The sequence below is a fragment of the Triticum dicoccoides genome, chromosome 6B, assembly GCF_002162155.2.
Source record: "Triticum dicoccoides isolate Atlit2015 ecotype Zavitan chromosome 6B, WEW_v2.0, whole genome shotgun sequence".
Classification (NCBI taxonomy): Eukaryota; Viridiplantae; Streptophyta; class Magnoliopsida; order Poales; family Poaceae; genus Triticum; species Triticum dicoccoides.
In genome coordinates this window covers 96555019-96573495 of record NC_041391.1, presented here as the reverse complement: position 1 = coordinate 96573495, position 18477 = coordinate 96555019, and the positions used below count along the sequence as shown (strand labels likewise).

Here is an 18477-nt window from a genome sequence, read left to right as displayed (position 1 = left end):
GGGCCAATGCTTGTCTAAGTGTTGGTCCGAACCGAGTAGACTACGGGGCCCCCTCGGGGAAACTCGAGGTCTGGTTTTACTCGTAGGATGTCTCATCCGGTGTGCCCTGAGAACGAGATATGTGCAGCTCCTATCGGGATTTGTCGGCACATCGGGCGGCTTTGTTGGTCTTGTTTTACCGTGGTCGAAATGTCTTGTAAACCGGGATTCCGAGTCTGATCGGGTCTTCCTGGGAGAAGGTATATCCTTCGTTGATCGTACGAGCTTATCATGGGCTAAGTTGGGACACCCCTGCAGGGTATAATCTTTCGAAAGCCGTGCCCGCGGTTATGTGGCAGATGGGAATTTGTTAATGTCCGGTTGTAGATAACTTGACACCAAATCCGAATTAAAATGCATCAACCGCGTGTGTAGCCGTGATGGTCTCTTTTCGGCGGAGTCCGGGAAGTGAACACGGTTTTGGGTTATGTTTGACGTCGGTAGGAGTTCAGGATCACTTCTTAATCATTGCTAGCTTCACGACCGTTCATTTGCTTCTCTTCTCTCTTTTATTTGCGTATGTTAGCCACCATATATGCTTAGTCGCTGCTGCAACCTCACCACTTTACCCCTTCCTTTCCCATTAAGCTTTGCTAGTCTTGATACCCATGGTAATGGGATTGCTGAGTCCTTGTGGCTCACAGATTACTACAACAACAGTTGCAGGTACAGGTTATGCGATGATCTTGACGTGAAAGCGATGTTTGCTTGTTTTGGAGTTCTTCTTCTGCTTCTTCTTCGATCAGGGGATAGGTTCCAGGTCGGCAGCCTGGGCTAGCAGGGTGGATGTCGTTTGAGTTTCTGTTTGTGTTTCATTCATAGTCGGATGTTGATCTTATGTATGATGATGTTATATTCGTGTGGCATTGTATGCCTCTTGCATGTATCACCATCTATTATGTAATGTTGATGTAATGATATCCACCTTACAAAAGTGTTTCAATATGCGGTTCTATCCATGGTGAGACCTTCGAGTCTCTTTAGGATAGTATCGCATATTGGGCGGGACGCAAGATTTGGTGTTAGTACTTTAGATATAAGGATCAATGTCAAAGACTTCAACTCCTGAACACTTATCCTTGGGCAAGTGTACTAAGACTTTCAGACCGTCATCAACACCGTCAAGCCGATTTTGATACACGCGTCACCTACTCATTCTGGTGGCAGTAAAGACTGTCAATTTCTTCTTCAAAAAATAGGGCTCTAGCAGGGTTGTGGCCTTGTTGGTAGTATTGCTTGGTGGAACTTTATAAATGCACGGATCCAAGGGCATTATTTAACTTGAATTATGATGTGACTGGTCGATTCATTCATGTATCTTGCTATTTTTCAACAAAGTTTCTGAATAATGTAAATTGAAATGACTTCCTTGCTACTAATTTCTGAATAAACAAATTGATGCTCACATATTGACATTGTATCTTGAACATTTTGTATTTTCTTAGTTCCGATTCAATTGTGTTTCATAATAACATGCCAGAAAACCATGTGCTTGTCTTGGAATAACTTCTAAAGCTTCTTTTGTGCTAAAGAACATATTCCTATTCGTTCTTTTGTTAAAGAACATGTACCTATTGGCTCTTTTGTTCAGTGTTGCACACATCAAGCATCTGTCATAAAGAAAGAAATAACTTTTGTTTATTGAAGATACTATGTACATGTGCACTTTCTTGAAACAAATTTATTTCGTGAAAGATACTATATAGTACTCCCTCTGTAAACTAGTATGAGACCTTCTAAATCACTATATATATGACCTTTTAGATCACTAAAATAATGATCTAAAAGGTCTTATATTAGTTCACAGAGGTAGTACTATGTACATTCTTCATTTTATTAAGGTTATTTCTTGTACACATTTAGTTTTTGCAAGTTGTGATTTTATTTTTAATGTTTAGTTGTGATTGTTTTCACAATTGGTAAGCATCTCTATTGCCTCAATTATATTTTTGTTCATTTTATTGATATTTCCTCTTTTGATTGCACGTGCACACTTGCTAGTTATGTATAAGGTATGTTGTACTTCCATGAACATTTATAATATACTTAGATTAAAAACAAGTAATCAAAAACTTCAATGATAGTACTCCGTCGTAGTTATCTAAACGCTTTTATATTAGTTTAGAGAGGGAGTACATCGCTGATCACAAAATGAGAAACGACTTTGTCCAATAACTAGAGTTCAATCATTTCGACCTTATAAATGCACGATTCCCTCCGTAATTAGCAACTCCAATATAATACTGCCATGTGAGACACGCGTGCGTTCGTGTGGCCAGCAGTGTTGCTCCATCTGCTTCCATCTCTCCTCCAGTCTTCCTCCTCAGCTCCTCCGATCCGCTCTATTACAAGTGTACAACCACCCAAAAAATTATAACTCCATCGACAGAGCACGCATCCATGGCTACAAGGGATGAGCAGCGGCAGGAACCCCTACCCCTGCACATTCTCTTACTCCCGTTTTTCGCCCCCGGGCACCTCATTCCGGTCGTCGACATGGCCGCGATATTCTCCGTTCGCGGCGCGAGGTGCACCATCCTCACCATGCCAGTCAACGCGGACACCATCCGTTCGGCCGTCGACCGCGCCAACGACTCCAACTGCCACGGCACCGAATCTCCTTCCCCTGCAGCCGACATCTCCGTCGTGCCTTTCCCCCGACGTAGGGCTCCCGCCAGGCATGGAGAACCTCATGTCCCTTACTCCAGCCCACGGAGCCGACTACAACTTCAAGTTCATCCAGGCCGCGCAGCTGCTCCGCGAGCCCTTCGACCGGTTCATGGCTGCCAACCGCCCCGCGCTTCGTGTTCCTCGGCAGCAGCGTGTTCGCGAGGTGCTGCACAACAACCCTATGGAGACAACGACGGCTTCCCCCGACGACGATCCTGATGACGACGCCCGGCTCGTTTCTCCCTGCCGGGGCTGCCGCACCGTGTCCAGCTGAGGCGGAGTCAGATGATGGATCCCAGGAAGCGGCCGGCGATGTGGGCATTCCACAAGGACAACGACGCGGCGGACCAGAAGAGCTTCGGCGAGGTGTTCAATAGCTTCGACGAGCTGGAGCCAGACTACGTCGAGCACTTCCGGACGACGCCGTGCGTGGCTCGTGGGGCCGGTCGCGCTCGCCAGCAAAGACATGGCTAAAAGAGGCAGTGCCGACAACACTAAGGCACACGTCACAGACGGCTGCCTTCGGTGGCTAGACACGAAGCCGGCCAGCTCGGTGGTGTACGTCTCCTTCGGCACGTTCACCACTTTCTCGCCGGCCGAGCTGCGGGAGCTCGCCCGCGGCCTGGACCTCTCGGGCAAGGACTTCGTGTGGGTCATCAGTTCCGTCGCGGGCAGTGGCACCGACGGTTCAGAGTGGATGCCTGAGGGCTTCGCCGAGCTGATGGCACGCAGCGACCGCGGCATCATCATCCGAGGCTGGGCGCCGCAGACTCTCATCCTCAACCACCCGGCCCTCGGTGGGTTCATGACGCAATGTGGCTGGAACTCGGCGCTGGAGGCCGTGAGTGCCGGCGTGGCGATGGTCACGTGGCTGCGGTACCCGGACCAGTTCTACAACCAGAAGCTCATCGTGGAGGTGCTCAGGGTGGGCGTCAGCATCAGCGCCAAGGACTACACGTGGCCTCTAGAGCCCCATGAGGTGATCGGCGGCAAGGTGATCGCTGGATCCATCGGCAGACCGATGGGCAGCAGCGAGGAGGGCGACGCGGACGCCGTACGGAAGAAGGCCAAGGACCTGAGTGTGAAAGCAAAGAGCGCCATGGAGAAGGGTGGATCTTCGTACAGCGACGTTGGAAGCCTGATGGATGAGTTGATGGCCCGCCGGAGCTCGGGAGAAGACACCCGACTAATCTTACAGAAGTGAAGTTATTACAACATGAGGTGGCAACGTCTGATCGGGTGGGTAGCCCGAACTTTCTTTCTCTTCTTCGTTGTACGCGCTACCATAAGTCTAGTCTATGTAGATGATGAAACGTCGTGCATCTTTTGCATCTTCGTACGATTGAAATCTAGAAGGAGCAGCAGCAGCTTGCCGGAAACACGTCGCGTATCGCCCATGTGCCCCAGTATTTAACTTGGTCTACCTGCGCCCCCGTCGTCGGATGGGGAACTCAGGCCCTGTTTGTTTGGGTTTATCTTTTTCTTTTGCAACTTTTTCATTTTGATCAATCCATAAAAGCTTCTAAATAGGTGATGTTGGAGTTTTTGGCTTCTGATGAATCAATGTAATAATATTGAGCTTCAAAAGCCATAAAAGCTCTAAAAGCACCTATTTAGAAGTTTTTATGGCCTTTTGGGCAAAGTGAAAAAGTTGTAAAAGCAAAAGTAAAAGCCCAAACAAACATGGCCTCAACGCGTGGACCATGATCCATATGTATAGTTATTTTAGAGTTAAAATCGGACCGACAATCGAACCGATGAGGTTGTCAGTTCAGATTTCCGTTTGGCTACCCTTACGAAGGGGTAGCTACTTAATTTACATTGCGGTAAAAAACAAAGGTACTTAATTTACATAAATGATGTAATTGCCTTATTTAATTGGATGGCACGGGCCCCACCCTAGAAATCAGTGGGAAGATTAGTGGGGATTAGGAAAAAGAGGTGATTTACGTAAGTCTTAGACGTACCAATTATGTAGATGTAGCATCTTAGAGCAACTACAATAAGGTACAGTTAGCAGACTGTAAGGAGTAAAGTAACATTTCTATACTTAGTTGGAGGAGAGAGGATATGAGAGAGAATATAAGCGAGCTCTCATGCAAGAGCTAGCTACAACACGTGCTCCTAGGCACTATGTGAGAGTGAAAGATTTGCCATATATTAATAAAGTAGCACATACTTATAGCTAATTGTTATACATGATGGCTATAGGGTTGGCTATAGATGACATGACACTTTCTTATAGCCAACAGTTGGCTATAGTATTATCCTTGCTCTTAGCCTGGTCATAGTGGGAGTAACATAGCGCATTTCAAGACAAATTTGTTGATGTGTCATTTAGTTAATACATGCATATCACACTAGTCTAAATTAATACCTTCATAGTGCAAAGTAGTAGTGTCATACCCCCTCCGTCTAGGTGAATAAGTCACCTTACGAAATCCAGATTTTCTCAAAACCAAAGGCGCAGAACATTAAATTCTCCTCGATTCCCTCCGCTGCCTCATTCTCACCCCGTGGAAACCCCTCCCCATCAGTACGTGGGCTTGCATGGAGAGCTGAAAAGGCATCCTAATTAGTAACCATTAAATGCTGGTTTTGCTTCCCTTTTATACTCTGCTGTGATTGGAAGTTTAGCTCATCTCGGTGCTCGTCCTCACCCAATCTAAAGCCACCTAGGTTGGGTTGCTACTCCTAAGGTGACTTATTCACCTAGACGGAGGGAGTAGTTGTCTCTATTTATTATTTGTAAACTTATTTCTCTTGAGAAGCGCTATGTTACAATAACATTTTTTGTTACTCTAAACGCATCTCTTCTTATTAAATACATGTCACATAAGCAAATATGCCTTTGACTGCGCTATGTTATTAGCTATGTTAGGCTAGTCCCAATGCTCCACCCTGGACACACTACAAAAAATATGTCAACTTGCGACCATCACTATTGGTCGCTGAATGGTCACTGTTTTTCATTTGCGACCTTTTTGCGACCAAAAACTGATGGTCGCTAGCCGTCTGCCCAGGCCACGTCGGATCGTCGTTGGTAAGATTAGCCCGGTCCGATGCGGGATCTATATGGGCCAAGCCCATTAATTCAGCCCATTTACATATATATATTCCTATCAATTTTCGCTAGCTATATGGGCCTAGCCCAGCAATTCAGCCTTTTTTTCTAGCCATGGTCTTTTTGTACCAACACAGTTATAGTTTTCTTTTTCTATAAAATGGGTCCACTAGTCAAACAGGTCCCACTTGTCAGGTACTGATAAGTGGGTCCCAGCTATTAGGCTCAGATTCTTCATATTTCAATTTGACACTAAAAAAATAACCAGTATTTAAATTGGCAAGCAAGAACACATAATACTTCTAATTACAATAGCCAGATTCAGTACAAGCTCTACAAATGACAAGTAATAGAAGCTGTAACATATACAAGTATGGGAATCATAGTTACAAGCTCTACAAGTGTTTTCTTCTTCATCATGGAGCTCCTTCCATAGTGATCAAATGCCAGACTCACTGGACCCATAGTCAGGACTGGGCTAACTCTCTGGCCCCTGTTACATGAATCAGCCGGGAAGAATTAGAAAAACTGGAGCCAATATATTATGAAGAAGCTAAGTAGAACAAAATCACCATCATTAAGCATTTAAACTACAGCTTCAAGTACAAACTAAGTATATATCAAGTGGCAACAAAAACAAGTTGAGGAAAACACTGAAAGTTGTTGCTGATATTAAATATTCATTGTCTAGTTTTACTTCCATTTCTTTTGTTCATGTATGTCATAGTGCTAATAAGGTGGCTCATATGTTCGCTAGATAAGTGAACTTGTTGTCCGCTCTATCTACTGGCGGTGTGTCCCTAGTTGTATCCAAGATACTGTAAACACTAAACTGTCACTTGAATGAAAGAGGCAGTTTTATTACTGCTAAAAAATACTTAACATCCACAACAAATTATTATCAAAGGAATGGCAACAAATCAAAGGGTTTATTTTTGGCAAAATATCCAAGGTTGAGAAATGCAAAAAAAAAGTCGATCTACTGTAGTTGTCTAACCATCACCACACTAACTTACATGTGTTCAAGAGAGCCGTTCAATCCAAAGAATTGAAGACAGATAAAACAAAGAGAAATGTTTCATTCTGTTCAGAAGCGTAGTCTGAGCTTTATCTGACTTCTGATGAAATGCATAGGTCTAGCCGATGACTACACGGCAACAATTACTTCAAACATTGGCTGGAGAAATGCTCATCTATTTTATTCTTTGTAAATGAAATTTCGAGTTAAGCAGCAGGAATGGTTACTACACATGTACCACCAGAATTAACCAAACAAGATTATAAAGAACCCAGAAGAAAAAAGAGGAAACTAAAAAAATTGCTCGAATAAGATTGTTACTTAACGCGGCTGTGAAAGTGTAAGTTGGCAACAGACAAACACTCACTCTCTCAGACACTACAGGTGCTTGTTTCATCACGTTACAAAGGAGCAGCAGAAACCACAACTTTACTCCACACACACACACACACACACACACACACACACACACATGAACCAGTAGATCAACAGGAGGACATAGATTAGACCAAATCCACATAAACACATCCATACACCTAGCAGGATAACTGGATAGTGGCCAATTGGTTCGATCAGGAGCAACAGTACATATTTCCCTAAACCTAAAATTGTCATAGTGCGTAAATCATGCCACTGGTCAGAGCACAACGGGGCTGTTTGGTTTGTGCCCCAAATTGCCCTGCCAAAATTTTGGCATAGCCAAAGCAAGGGCATGACCAAACTTTTGGTGTGATAGTGTTGTTTGGATTGTAGCCGTAGCATCTACCATTTTTTTTTGGAAAAATGGTTTGGTCTCTGTTTGGTTTCTAGCCAATTAACATGCCATATATTTGCATCTCAGGTCTTTTTTATTTTCCTTTAGCAAATGAGCATTTGAGGTCCTAACTTGAAATGTTCATGTAAGGAGCCAATAAATCATGATGACCAAACAGAAAAAGGCAGAAAAAAGGTTCAACGAAGCAACATGCACACATGTTTGCCGAGTGAAACACACACGTACTAGCCGGCTGAATTGATACGGTCCATAGAGGCGTAAGCATATGGGCTAGCTAATTATTTTTCCGGCTCATCTAATAGCCAAGCATAATACGGGATGCTAGCAGGTTGGCAACCAATATTTTGGTGGACGAATTCGTCGCCCTCGGCTCGCCCGTGTATTGGCCAGAATTGCATGGGCAAATGCCGGCTGGGTTGGGCAAGCCAAATATTTGGTGTCCAACCAAACAACAGACAAACCTCATGGGCGCACCTATATTTTGGTAAGGCCAGCTTTAGCTCAAAACCAAACACATCCAACACCACAATCACAAGTCTAACGCCACCAGAGGCGCCAGAGGGATAAAGCTCACCTAGGCAGTTTGTAGCCGAGGCAGAAGCACAGCCGGCCGAGGCAGAAGCACAGCCAGCCGCGGCTGCATCAGAGTTGAAAGGGACGGCAGCGTGCTTCTTGAGGAACTTGTACATCTGCACCACCGTCCGGTCCCCCACAAAAGTTATCTGCAAAGAGTTTATTCAGCCAAAAGCAAGAAAACAAATTGAATTAGTAAATGACAATGCAACATTAACAGTAAACATTCTTAGGTTGCACAGTTGACTAATGCCCCATGATGCCCATTCCAGCTCAAGCCATGAGGCCATGAGCTTAGCTAGTTGTCTACTGAATTTACTACCATGAATAACCAACTGCAGAACACCTACTACTGGCTTAAAATTACTTTCTGATTGTGCAGAACACGCTATGCACACTAAAAAACTGCAAATTTCCAAGACAAAACACTGTCATGCATTTTACTGGACTATGATCAGGTGCAAGTTGATGAGAATCATCATGCTGAAACTGATACAACCACATCATTTCCTTCCAGCGTTGGCCCCATGCTTGTCCATCTTGTAGAGCTCGTACCAGTGCTCGGCCACCTTCGATCCGAGCGCTCCGAACCGGTCCCGGTCGCCAGCACGACACCTGCAGGCAAGGCAGTAAGCTACGGATCAATTCCCCATCGCATCTCGATCAGCCACAACAGCAACGATGACGCGTGGAAGCCAAGAATCAAGATCGATCGAGAGGGGTAGGAAGAGAGAGATCGGGATCGGGTTGCCAGAGAGGGTAGGGCAGGGAGATACCTGCGGGCTGTAGACGGTGTCGGAGGTGATGAACTCGTAGACGGGATCGTCCGATGTACAAGCGGCGGCTGTGCTCTCCTTCCTCCGCCGGCGGGGCCCGACCCGTGAGCAGAGCCGCCAGCAGGTCGGGCTTGGCGGAGATGGCCGGCTGCCGGCCCGCGTTCGCCATGGAGGTCTCCGCCACCGCGCCATCATTGCCCCGTCCCCATCCATCCATTGGTGGGTGGGTGAAGGGCTAGGGCTTCGGCCCTCATCCGCCCATGGGTCGGACGGACCTAAGGGAGGGAGAGCTAGGGAGTGAGGGAGGGAGGTCACGGTGGTGATGGGGTTGGGGGAGACGGTCGCCGGTTGGGTGGGGTTGGGTGTCGGCAGTGGGAGGAGCTTTAGTGGATCTGCAGCCATGGAGGGAGAGGGGAGACGTGGGCGGCGAAAGAAAGGGGAGGACGGGGCAGCGGCAGAAGGAAGGGGAGGACGGGGCGGTGGGGGAGGGATCTGGATCGGGGAGTGGAGCGGAGGCGGGGAGGGGTCTGGGTCGGCTAGGGTTCACGCGCGCGTGAGAGAGAGAGGGGGGCTGCGGTGGGTTGGATGGATGGATGGACAGACCGATGTTTTCCATGTCATCGATCCATGCCATAACTGATTTCACCAATCAGAATTAAGTTTATACTTCCTTTGTTCCGAAATAATTGTCGCTGGGCAATCCCAGTACAAATTCCGCAACGCTATAATTTTTTTCCACTTTCCAGATTTACCCTTCCACCTTATCCACTCGCTCGCTCGCACCGCTGGCTTGCTCGCTCTCCCTCTCCTCTCCCTCGCCGGCCTCTCCTCTCCGTGGCCGGCCACTCCCTTTCCCCGTCTCCGCCTCCCTCCTCTCCTCGTCGCCGGCCTCTTCCTCTTCCCGTCGCCGGCCTCTTCCATCGCCCCTTTCTTCCCACCACCCCGCCTTCACTCACACCGGTAAAAAAATTTGATTCTTTTTGCGTCTTCGACGAGCTTCTCTGCGACGGAGGCATGGATGTGTAGCGGCCAGAGTTGGATACGGGCTAGGAGGCATGAATGTGGACTGGCGCACAAGCGGACCTAGAGCGGCAGCGGAGCAGCGGAACGGCGTCGGAGCCTCCACGTCGTTGTCCTCACACATCGACGCATGGTACGGCCTCTCTCCTCTCCACGCTGAGTACTTGCATTCTTCACGCATGGTACTTGGATTAGTTCTTGATCCAGTAGTACTTGCAGTAGACGGATTCAGTAGTTCTTGATCCAGGAGTACTTGCAGTAGTTCTTGATCCAGTACAGTTTAGACAGCTTCCCTTATTTCCTCCATTACTTCTTTGTAATTCTGGATGGGGAGTCATCTCTTTTGAAATGCAGTAATGCCAGCAGTATATCTGTACTTGTACAGACCATCCACCAGACTTGCTAGAAGCAAAGTTCCTCTTCCTGATTTTCTTCTTTATGAAATGCTATCTGCTTTGGGGTTGTAGTACTTGCAGTAGTTCTTGTGCTACTGAAAGCAGTAGTAGCTACTGTTATTTTTTTGCACATGAAGCCTCAGTAATGCAGTAGCTTAATTTTGGAGTAAAATGGAGTATAGTACTGTTTGGTTGCAGTAGTTTTCAGTATATCAAATTTGGTGGTATTCAGTGCAAGAAGGCCAAATCAGATTCAGTACTGTTTTGGTTGCAGTAGTTTTCCAGTACTATTTTGGAGTAGTGGTTGCAAGATTTAGAGTACATTTAAGACAAGTAATCTTGCATTTTCTTGATCTGTTTTGCTTCATGTTCCAGCTGAAAACTGAATGTACAATGTTTCTGTAGATAATTTGATCGAAAAGGGACGACATGCTGAGGTGTACAAAGGACAGTTTGCTGATGGACAGTTTGCTGAAGGAGTACTTAACCAAGCATGCTGAGGTGAGCAGAGTAGCATGGAGTAAAATGTTTGCAAGAGTACAATTACAGGCATGAGTACAATGAATTAACCAATGAGTAAAATGTTTGGTTTCCTTTTTGTATTCCAACATGTATTCCAACATGTAGGAGTAAAATGGATGCCCAGCTATGTTTATCTGTTGACCACTGTATTAAAACCTGTAGGATATCTAGCCTCAAATGTTATGACCAAGACCAACTAACAAAAGCCTGAAACTGAATCTTGATACTCCTGCTATGAATACAATCAAGCCGAGAAAATAAATGTGTTGTCCATATGACATTTCACTATTTTATTTCAGTTTCAGAAATACACATTGATGGACTATGTCTAGTGTTTTTGTTTACTGAATTTCGTTTTGCTGTATTACTGTGTCTCTCATTCTCTTTACCGTGCCTAAAAGGACATGCTTACTCTTGATTATGCTCCGGTTTAGGTCCCGGTTGGTATACTGCCAGCAGCCTTGCCGGTCCAAGCAATCAAGATCATCAGCAAGTCAATAACGGAGACGGTCGAGCACTGTCATCACACTGAACCTGCAACACCAGTGAGATGACGGAAGATTGGGTTGTGGTTGGAGTGAGAGGAGAAGCAAATCACTTGACCAGTTGAATCCTTGTGAGTGCAACCCTCTATTTCATTCCCACTTTGTTGTGAGTGCAACCCTCTATTTCATTCCCACTTTGTTGTTGGCAAAGTGATTTGTCACTGTATGATCATCTGTTTCTTCAGTGCAACATTCTTCAAAGTATGCCATGAAAATTTCCAAAAGAAAAAAGTATGCCATGAGAATTTGGTTATCTGATTTTTTCTTCTGCAGGGGTGTACAAAACAGCCGAGCTGTGGCAGGTAAAGGAGCCGCTGCCGCTGCCCGCGCCGAAGAAGCGCAACTGCTCCATGGTGTTCACCCTCAACGAGATGGAGGAGGCCACCGACATGTTCAGCGACAAGAACCTCATAGGCAAGGGCGGCTTCGGCCGTGTGTACAGGGGCGTGCTCAAAGATGGGCAGGTACGTTCAACTTCAGATGATGTTGTTGTTTTGTCTCTTGGTACAGTTTTCAGATTACTGAGTATGGGCAGAGTCTGAACACTTCGAAAGCAAATACGTCCCTTAATTTCAGAAGATTGTGGTGTTTTTGTCATTTAGCTTTATGTGTGTTTTCCAGATTATATTAGTGTTAGCACCAATGATTCTGTTTGGAAGAGAACTTCCTCTTTGGTTTGATAGACATACATTATTTGACTGTGATTTAGAGTTATGATTATTTGATGTGGCGAACATAGAATCCTGCCTGCGCATTTTGAAGCAAGACTCCTGTGATTATTTTGTACCCTGAATTCAAGTAAATTAAGTTGCCTGTACCAAGTTGAGTATTTAGTTCGATGAGTAATTTTCTGTCCGGAGATGATGAGCAGAGCATAAAAATGATTGCATATCTGTATACTGCTGCTGCTGTAGTTTAAAAGGCTCACGATCTTCTTCAGTTAATTAGGAGTGGCAGCACTACTTTCCCTGGTTTTGAGTCGCTGATTAGTCGCCGACTAATCGCCAAGTCCTCTTCCTGTCAGAGGAGTACAATATTTTGTTCCACAGGAGTATTTCAAGATCAGTACATTATTTTGTTTGACAGGAGGGCTTAAGGACCTACGGTATCATGGTGATTTCATATCAAAATTGAGAAGTACTCCTGTTCATTTGGAGAACTCAAACATCAATTGATATGCATCGAAATTGGGATCAACAGTAGCATGGGGCCTTATCATTCTGGTTTTTGGATGACTTAGTTAATCATATTCCTCAACTGAGGAACATCTGAACTTGTCATTCCGCTCTTGGGATCAACAGTAGCATATGGACTTATCATTCTGGTTTTTGGATGATTTAGTTAATCAAATTGACATCAATTGACCTGTTTTTTGGATCAATTGCAGATTCTCTTGATTGGAGTGGAGAGGAGCAGAGACGAGAGGAGCAGCAGAAGTGGACAGTGCAGCGGCTGACCTTGAGCTCTTGATTGGAGTGGGGGGAGGCGGCCGGCGAAGGATCTGTGGCCAGCAGCGAAGGATCTGAAGTTGTGGCGGAGCAGGCAGCCGGAGGGAAGGGCGGCCGGCGAGGGAGCTGTGGATCTTGGCGCGGAAGGGCGGCCAATGAGGGAGTTGTGGACCACAGCGGGGAAGGGCGGCCGGTCGGCGAAGGAGCTGCGGACCGCAGCGGGGAAGGACGCCGGAGATGCGGACGACAGAGGAGCCCGGCGAAAGGGAGCAGCGAGGGCGAAGAAGCCTGACTATGGGCGCTCCTCCCCATGACACTGTTACAATACCGCACCCGGTCGCCCGACCCAGCCAAACTTCCCCGACTGCAACCATCCGCAATTCCTCACAGTCCTCATCGTCGGTCTGGCTTGACATCCAGCAACCCCTTCAAGCATCTCTATTGTGCCAACAAAAAATTTCACCATTGTCTGCCATAACCTATAGTCGTCAGTTCCGTCGAACTTCTCCACCTCAAACTTGGTACCCGTTGGCGCCATGATTCTTCGTACGGGTGACCTGTGAAAAACAAATATCGAGCACTCTTTTCCGTGATCCCCAAGTACACCGAGTATGCTAGTAGCAAATCCAACAAGATAGCTTCTGGTCTTCACATAGAGTGGCTCATGTGGCTCAACTTCAATACTAGCTTTGCCTTGCCAAAACCTTTTCCTTTCCGATGCGGTACTTCCCGTTGATGTTTGCACGTCTGTGTCGTGACCTCCAAGAGAACGCGTCTCATCCAGGGACTCTGTCCCTTTTTTTTCTCAAACAAAATCTCTCGTGTCTTTGCACCCCTTCGACTCAGCACAATGCAACAACCAGCCTGCCAGCTCCTTGCACACGCGCACGCGGCAACGCCTGCACAAATCGCCCAACACCTGGGCCTAGCCCGCCATGCCTGCTCCGCAGTGCTCTCACCTGAGATATTAGCGTCTAGCGCACGAAGCCTCACCAGCCTACCACGCCTTCAAGACGCCGCCTCCCACGTGTTTGCGCTGACCACTTGCACCGATGCGGCTGTGCGCCCCTGCGCCACGCGATTCGAGCACTACTGCAACTCGCCGAGATCGATCCGGATCACTGCTGTGAAGATTACAACGCGATCATATCTGCTTCTGATCTGCAACTCACCGACGATTCTGTCCCGTGTTACGATGCCTCTGTAGATTTATGTCGATGCATCTTCTTCCTCTAGATCAACTATACATGACCTTCAAAACAACCTAGCTTATGATACCACTTGTTAGAATAAATCTGAGGCCACCGTAGATCATCCAAGGACCAAGAAATCACACAAGCACGACACCGAGATTTGTTAACGAGGTTCACCGACATGACTACATCCCCGGGGCCTGACTATGGGCGCTCCTCCCCATGACATTGCTACAGTACCGCACTCAGTCACCCTGGACGTCGGCACATGCCGCCGGCTTCTCCTGTGCTCATGTGCTATTATGTTGGCATATGTTACATCATGTGTCTACCTCTGCTATATATGAGAGGCCTAAGATACACTACAAAAAAAATACACTTCCGTGATGATACGTGTTTGTCACAGTAGGTCGCGTTTTTTGTCATGCATGTACATTCATGACGATTTTATGACAGAATCAAGATAGTCATACCTGTGATGTCGCAGAAGTGTTCCATAACATTACCAAAATTATCATCACGGAAGTGTCCACTTCCATGACGATAAATCGCACGTCACAGAAGTGCTTTCGTCAAGGGTGACCGACACGTGGCATCCACCGTAATAGAATGCCGTTAAGCTATCAGGTCGGGTTTTGGATCCGATAACCGTTAACAGCCTCGATCAATGGGGATTTTCCACGTGTAAAATCATCATTGGCTAGAGGAAACACGTGTCGGCTCACCGTTGAGACAGATGTCATCCGCTCATTGGACCGAAGGCGCCTATGATACGGCGACACGTGGCACGACCCAACAGAGGCCCATTCCTGTGAAAAGGCCGGTCCGTTTGACTTGGTCAAAAGGTGGCGGGCCAGTCAACGAAAAGCCTGTTAACGGCCTGTTCGCATATAGCCCATTTACAGCCTGCTAACCTAGGGCCCGTTACGCCCTATCCGAATTAGGCCCAGTAGCGTCATCTGGGCCGTCCAATATGATTCAGCTCGTTTTAACTTCCGGCCCATGTGTGGCCCATGACTTCTTTCGGCCCATATGAGGACCTTTGTAACTCTTGGCCCATTAACGGTCCGTGGTGAAACTGGGCCGTAATGAACAGTGTATCACTTTATACCCATTAACGGCTCGTTATTGCATTGGGCCGTTTTCAGCCCAAGTTATCTTTCGGCCTTCTCAGGGCCCATTGATTCTTGGGCTCACTTGCAGCATTCGGTTACATACGGCCCGTTACTGTCATTTTCTGTTTGTGGGCTAAATTCAGCCCGTCGTCATAGTCGGTCCGTTTGCGGACCGTTAATATGTTGGGCCGTTTTCATGTAAAAAAAACCCGTTGGGCTGTTTTCATAGAGTTATCAAATACGGCCTATTAACGGCCCGTTATGGTCCACGAATAGAACGACCCATGATTGACAAAATGATGATACGCCCCGTAGAAGGCCCATGGATCCTACGGCCCGTATGAGGCCCATGGATAATACGACCCATAGAAGGCCCATGGATCGTACGGCCCGTAAAAAGCCCATGGACCCTACGGCCCGTAGAAGACCGATGGATCCTACGGCCCGTATAGAAGGCCAATGGTCCTACGGCCGAACGAAGGCCCATGGATCATACGGCCTACAGGAGGCCCATGGTTACAACAGTCCGTGTGTTGCCATGATTATTTTGGCCTAGTTACCAAAAATAGGCTATTGTGCCACTAGAAAAACACAGAAAAAGAACTGCAGTGACTACAAGCAAACAACTAAACAAGACAATAGGGAAATAAATAAGCAAGCAATTAAGGCTAGCCTATTATCGCTATTACACATATTACATTCACTAGGCATCAAAGTTCGCCACCAGTGCAAATATAGGGAACAAAGCAGCATATTACATACACTGGTCGTCAAAATTGGCCACCAGTGCAAATAAACGCGGCAGCAAAACAAGAGCATAACTGAAACAATTTCAGAAGAGCTCAAGAAACGTTATCCTGGGTATCCACCATGCTGGCAATAAGCTTAGCAAGCTGATTAGCTTTGTCCTGTTTGGCGCTAAAATCCTCCAACGATTGCTGTTGCACCAGAAAGTATGCATCTGAATGCTCCAGGGACTTCCGCAGTCCTTCCGCTTCTTGTCGCAGCACAGCTGATCGATGTCTTTCAGCTTGTAGTTGAGACTCAAGAAACCGAACTGATTCAGACAGTGAGTTTGAATAGCTTGTGCAAGCGGTAGTGGCCAGTACTCGAACACTAAACCAAGACAGGACTTTGGGTTGTCTCGCTGTCTTCAAGATAGTCTTTCTTAGCTGTTTTATCAGCTTTGTTGGAGACCAACAAGGATGTGTCACTATCCTGAACCTTATCTGCATTACTTTCTTTACCATTGCTTAATAAGGCACTCTTCCCCAATATTCTGTCAGCATTCTAAAAGAAAAAACAAGCAGACACATAACAAGTTTAGCATGTACTAGTATTTAAAACTCATTTCGGTGAACCAGTTCATTAGTAAGGTGGACAGGATTAAACTACCAAGTCTTCTATTGCCAAGTACTAGTACATAATAAAAGCATCAAACAAACATATATCTATGTCCTATGGTCACTACATTGTCTTGCCAAATCAAAATAGAGACATGGTTCAAATCATATCAGTTCAAGACAAAGCGGCAGTGAAAGAATACAAAGCGTGGGAAACTACACGGCACAACAAGATTTCAGATGGGTACCACGGGTCTACATGTATAATAACACTATTGGCTCTGTTGTGATGCTAGTAATGTGCATGATATGAAAGTCAACTATATACACAATTGAAATTGAAATCAAAAGAGCTATTGATAAGAGCAAACCTGTTAAAGAAACATGCGTGAACATACCTGTTGTGCCATTGGAGTTTTGAATGGATCCTTCAATTTAAAAATAAGTTTGGATCAGTAAATACAGTGATACAAGAGCAAAGCAATCATAGTTAAAAAGGCGCGCCTAAGCGAGCGCTTAAGCGCGCCTAGGCTCCAGGCGCTGGCAAAACGCATTGCGCATAACTACGCTTAATCTGTGCATAACTGCGCATAAGCATGCGCTTTGGTCAGTAAAGTGCAAGGCGGTGGCAAAACGCACAATTAACGCCTAGCGCTTTTTTGAACTATGATAACAATGGAATCTTAAATTAGAACAGTTGTTCTTCAGGTTTAGGCACTTGTTCTACATGAACAGAGTATAGTAAGACGCAAGAATATAATACTTAAAAATAGAAAATGAGCTCATAGACCTTACCACATTCTTGGTTTGGGACCAGTACAGAACAAGGCGTTCCCAGTCATCGTTCAGTAAATGTGTCTCAGGAGAACGTAAGGGAATTTGATGAGTTTCTTTGCCGGTGAAGTACGTTTTCTTCAGGCAATTCCGATACTGCCACCAAGCATTCTTAAAGATAGCAGAGGTATTAGCACAGGTTACCTCATCCTGAGTTTCCAAATCAGTCCTTCTCTATAGAGAAAAATGAGAAAATTTGCTGTATTATAACCATCATGGAGGTAGGATGTATGGGACGAAGCAAAGTAATTGCCATGAATAACATTACTTACACATAACTCCTGGACAAACACCTGCAACTGGCATTTTCCTTCATCTTCAGTATAATATTTCCAAGATGGGAAGATACACACATACGATTTAACAACATCAAATGCGATAGATGCTAAACTATGACTGGCTGGTTGTGCTTCCTCCACAGGAATAGGCGTACTAACTGGTGGAGTTGGGGTTCGCCGTGATAGTACTGGCCCTTTGGGCACTGGAGCTGCCTTACTAACTGCTCTTGTTTGGGAGCTCTGTGGTGGAGATGATGCTGTGTCAACAGGAACTGAGTTACTATCGGCTGGGGTTGGAGTTAAATTGGATGAAGCTGGTTCTCTGTCCATCACAGTAGGGATACAATCTGCGAGAGTTTGGGTTATGTGTGGTAGGGCTGGTTCTTGTCCATGTACAACCGGGGTGCTATCTCCACCAAGAGGTAGCATTGTTTTATTTGAAGACCGTGTTTTTATTCTGCTAGATACTGGCATCACCCGCTCCAATTCAAATGGCTGATAAACAGGAAACATAGTTGAATGTACAGACATTGTATGAGACACAGATGCAATAGATAGTGTGGAAAAAAGAGGGCATGAAATAGTTGACATGTATATTGTTTAACTAAAACGGATAGCATGACATAATTTCACATATATGATGTCTATCTAAACTGTATAGCATAGCATAACATAATTCAAAGATATGATGAATAACTAAACAGGATCGCATGACATAATTCACCTACATGTTATTTAAGTAATCAGGATCGCATCATTTAATTCACATATGTGATTTATATGCTAAACATAGGGCATTCGATATGATGTCTGAACTAAGAACATGGTGTTGAATATTGTGTATATGATGTCTAACCTATGCAATGCAA

General features: G+C 45.8%; 1 protein-coding gene, 1 long non-coding RNA gene and 1 pseudogene across 2 annotated transcripts; 2 read left to right on the top strand and 1 right to left on the bottom strand.

Annotated features, from left to right (window-relative positions):
• Positions 1–2438: 2438 nt before the first annotated feature.
• On the top strand, positions 2439–4058 carry LOC119326315 (annotated as a pseudogene).
• Positions 4059–6026: 1968 nt separating this feature from the next.
• LOC119323031 lies at positions 6027–9444 on the bottom strand. Its single transcript, XM_037596592.1, has 4 exons — positions 8916–9444; positions 8695–8754; positions 8141–8288; positions 6027–6266 (listed from the first exon to the last, which is right to left on the bottom strand). The coding sequence occupies exons 1-4, from the start codon at positions 9315–9317 to the stop codon at positions 6241–6243; spliced, it is 636 nt and encodes a 211-aa protein (XP_037452489.1). The 5' UTR covers positions 9318–9444; the 3' UTR covers positions 6027–6240.
• A 246-nt stretch (positions 9445–9690) lies between these two features.
• Positions 9691–13496, top strand: LOC119325497. The gene is made up of 5 exons (XR_005157556.1): positions 9691–10068; positions 10736–10831; positions 11287–11468; positions 11671–11861; positions 12785–13496. It is a non-coding gene; the product is annotated as an uncharacterized LOC119325497 (long non-coding RNA).
• The last annotated feature ends 4981 nt before the right edge of the window (positions 13497–18477 follow it).

Bases quoted from the DNA above. Each gene is read 5' to 3' on its own strand.
- LOC119323031 (XM_037596592.1), bottom strand. From the start codon at position 9,317: ATGGCTGCAGATCCACTAAAGCTCCTCCCACTGCCGACACCCAACCCC. The intron at 8,755-8,915 runs GTATCTCCCTGC...CCTTGCCTGCAG, and splicing joins ACACCGTCTACAGCCCGCAG to GTGTCGTGCTGGCGACCGGG. The intron at 8,289-8,694 runs GTACGAGCTCTA...AACTCTTTGCAG, and splicing joins TCGAAGGTGGCCGAGCACTG to ATAACTTTTGTGGGGGACCG.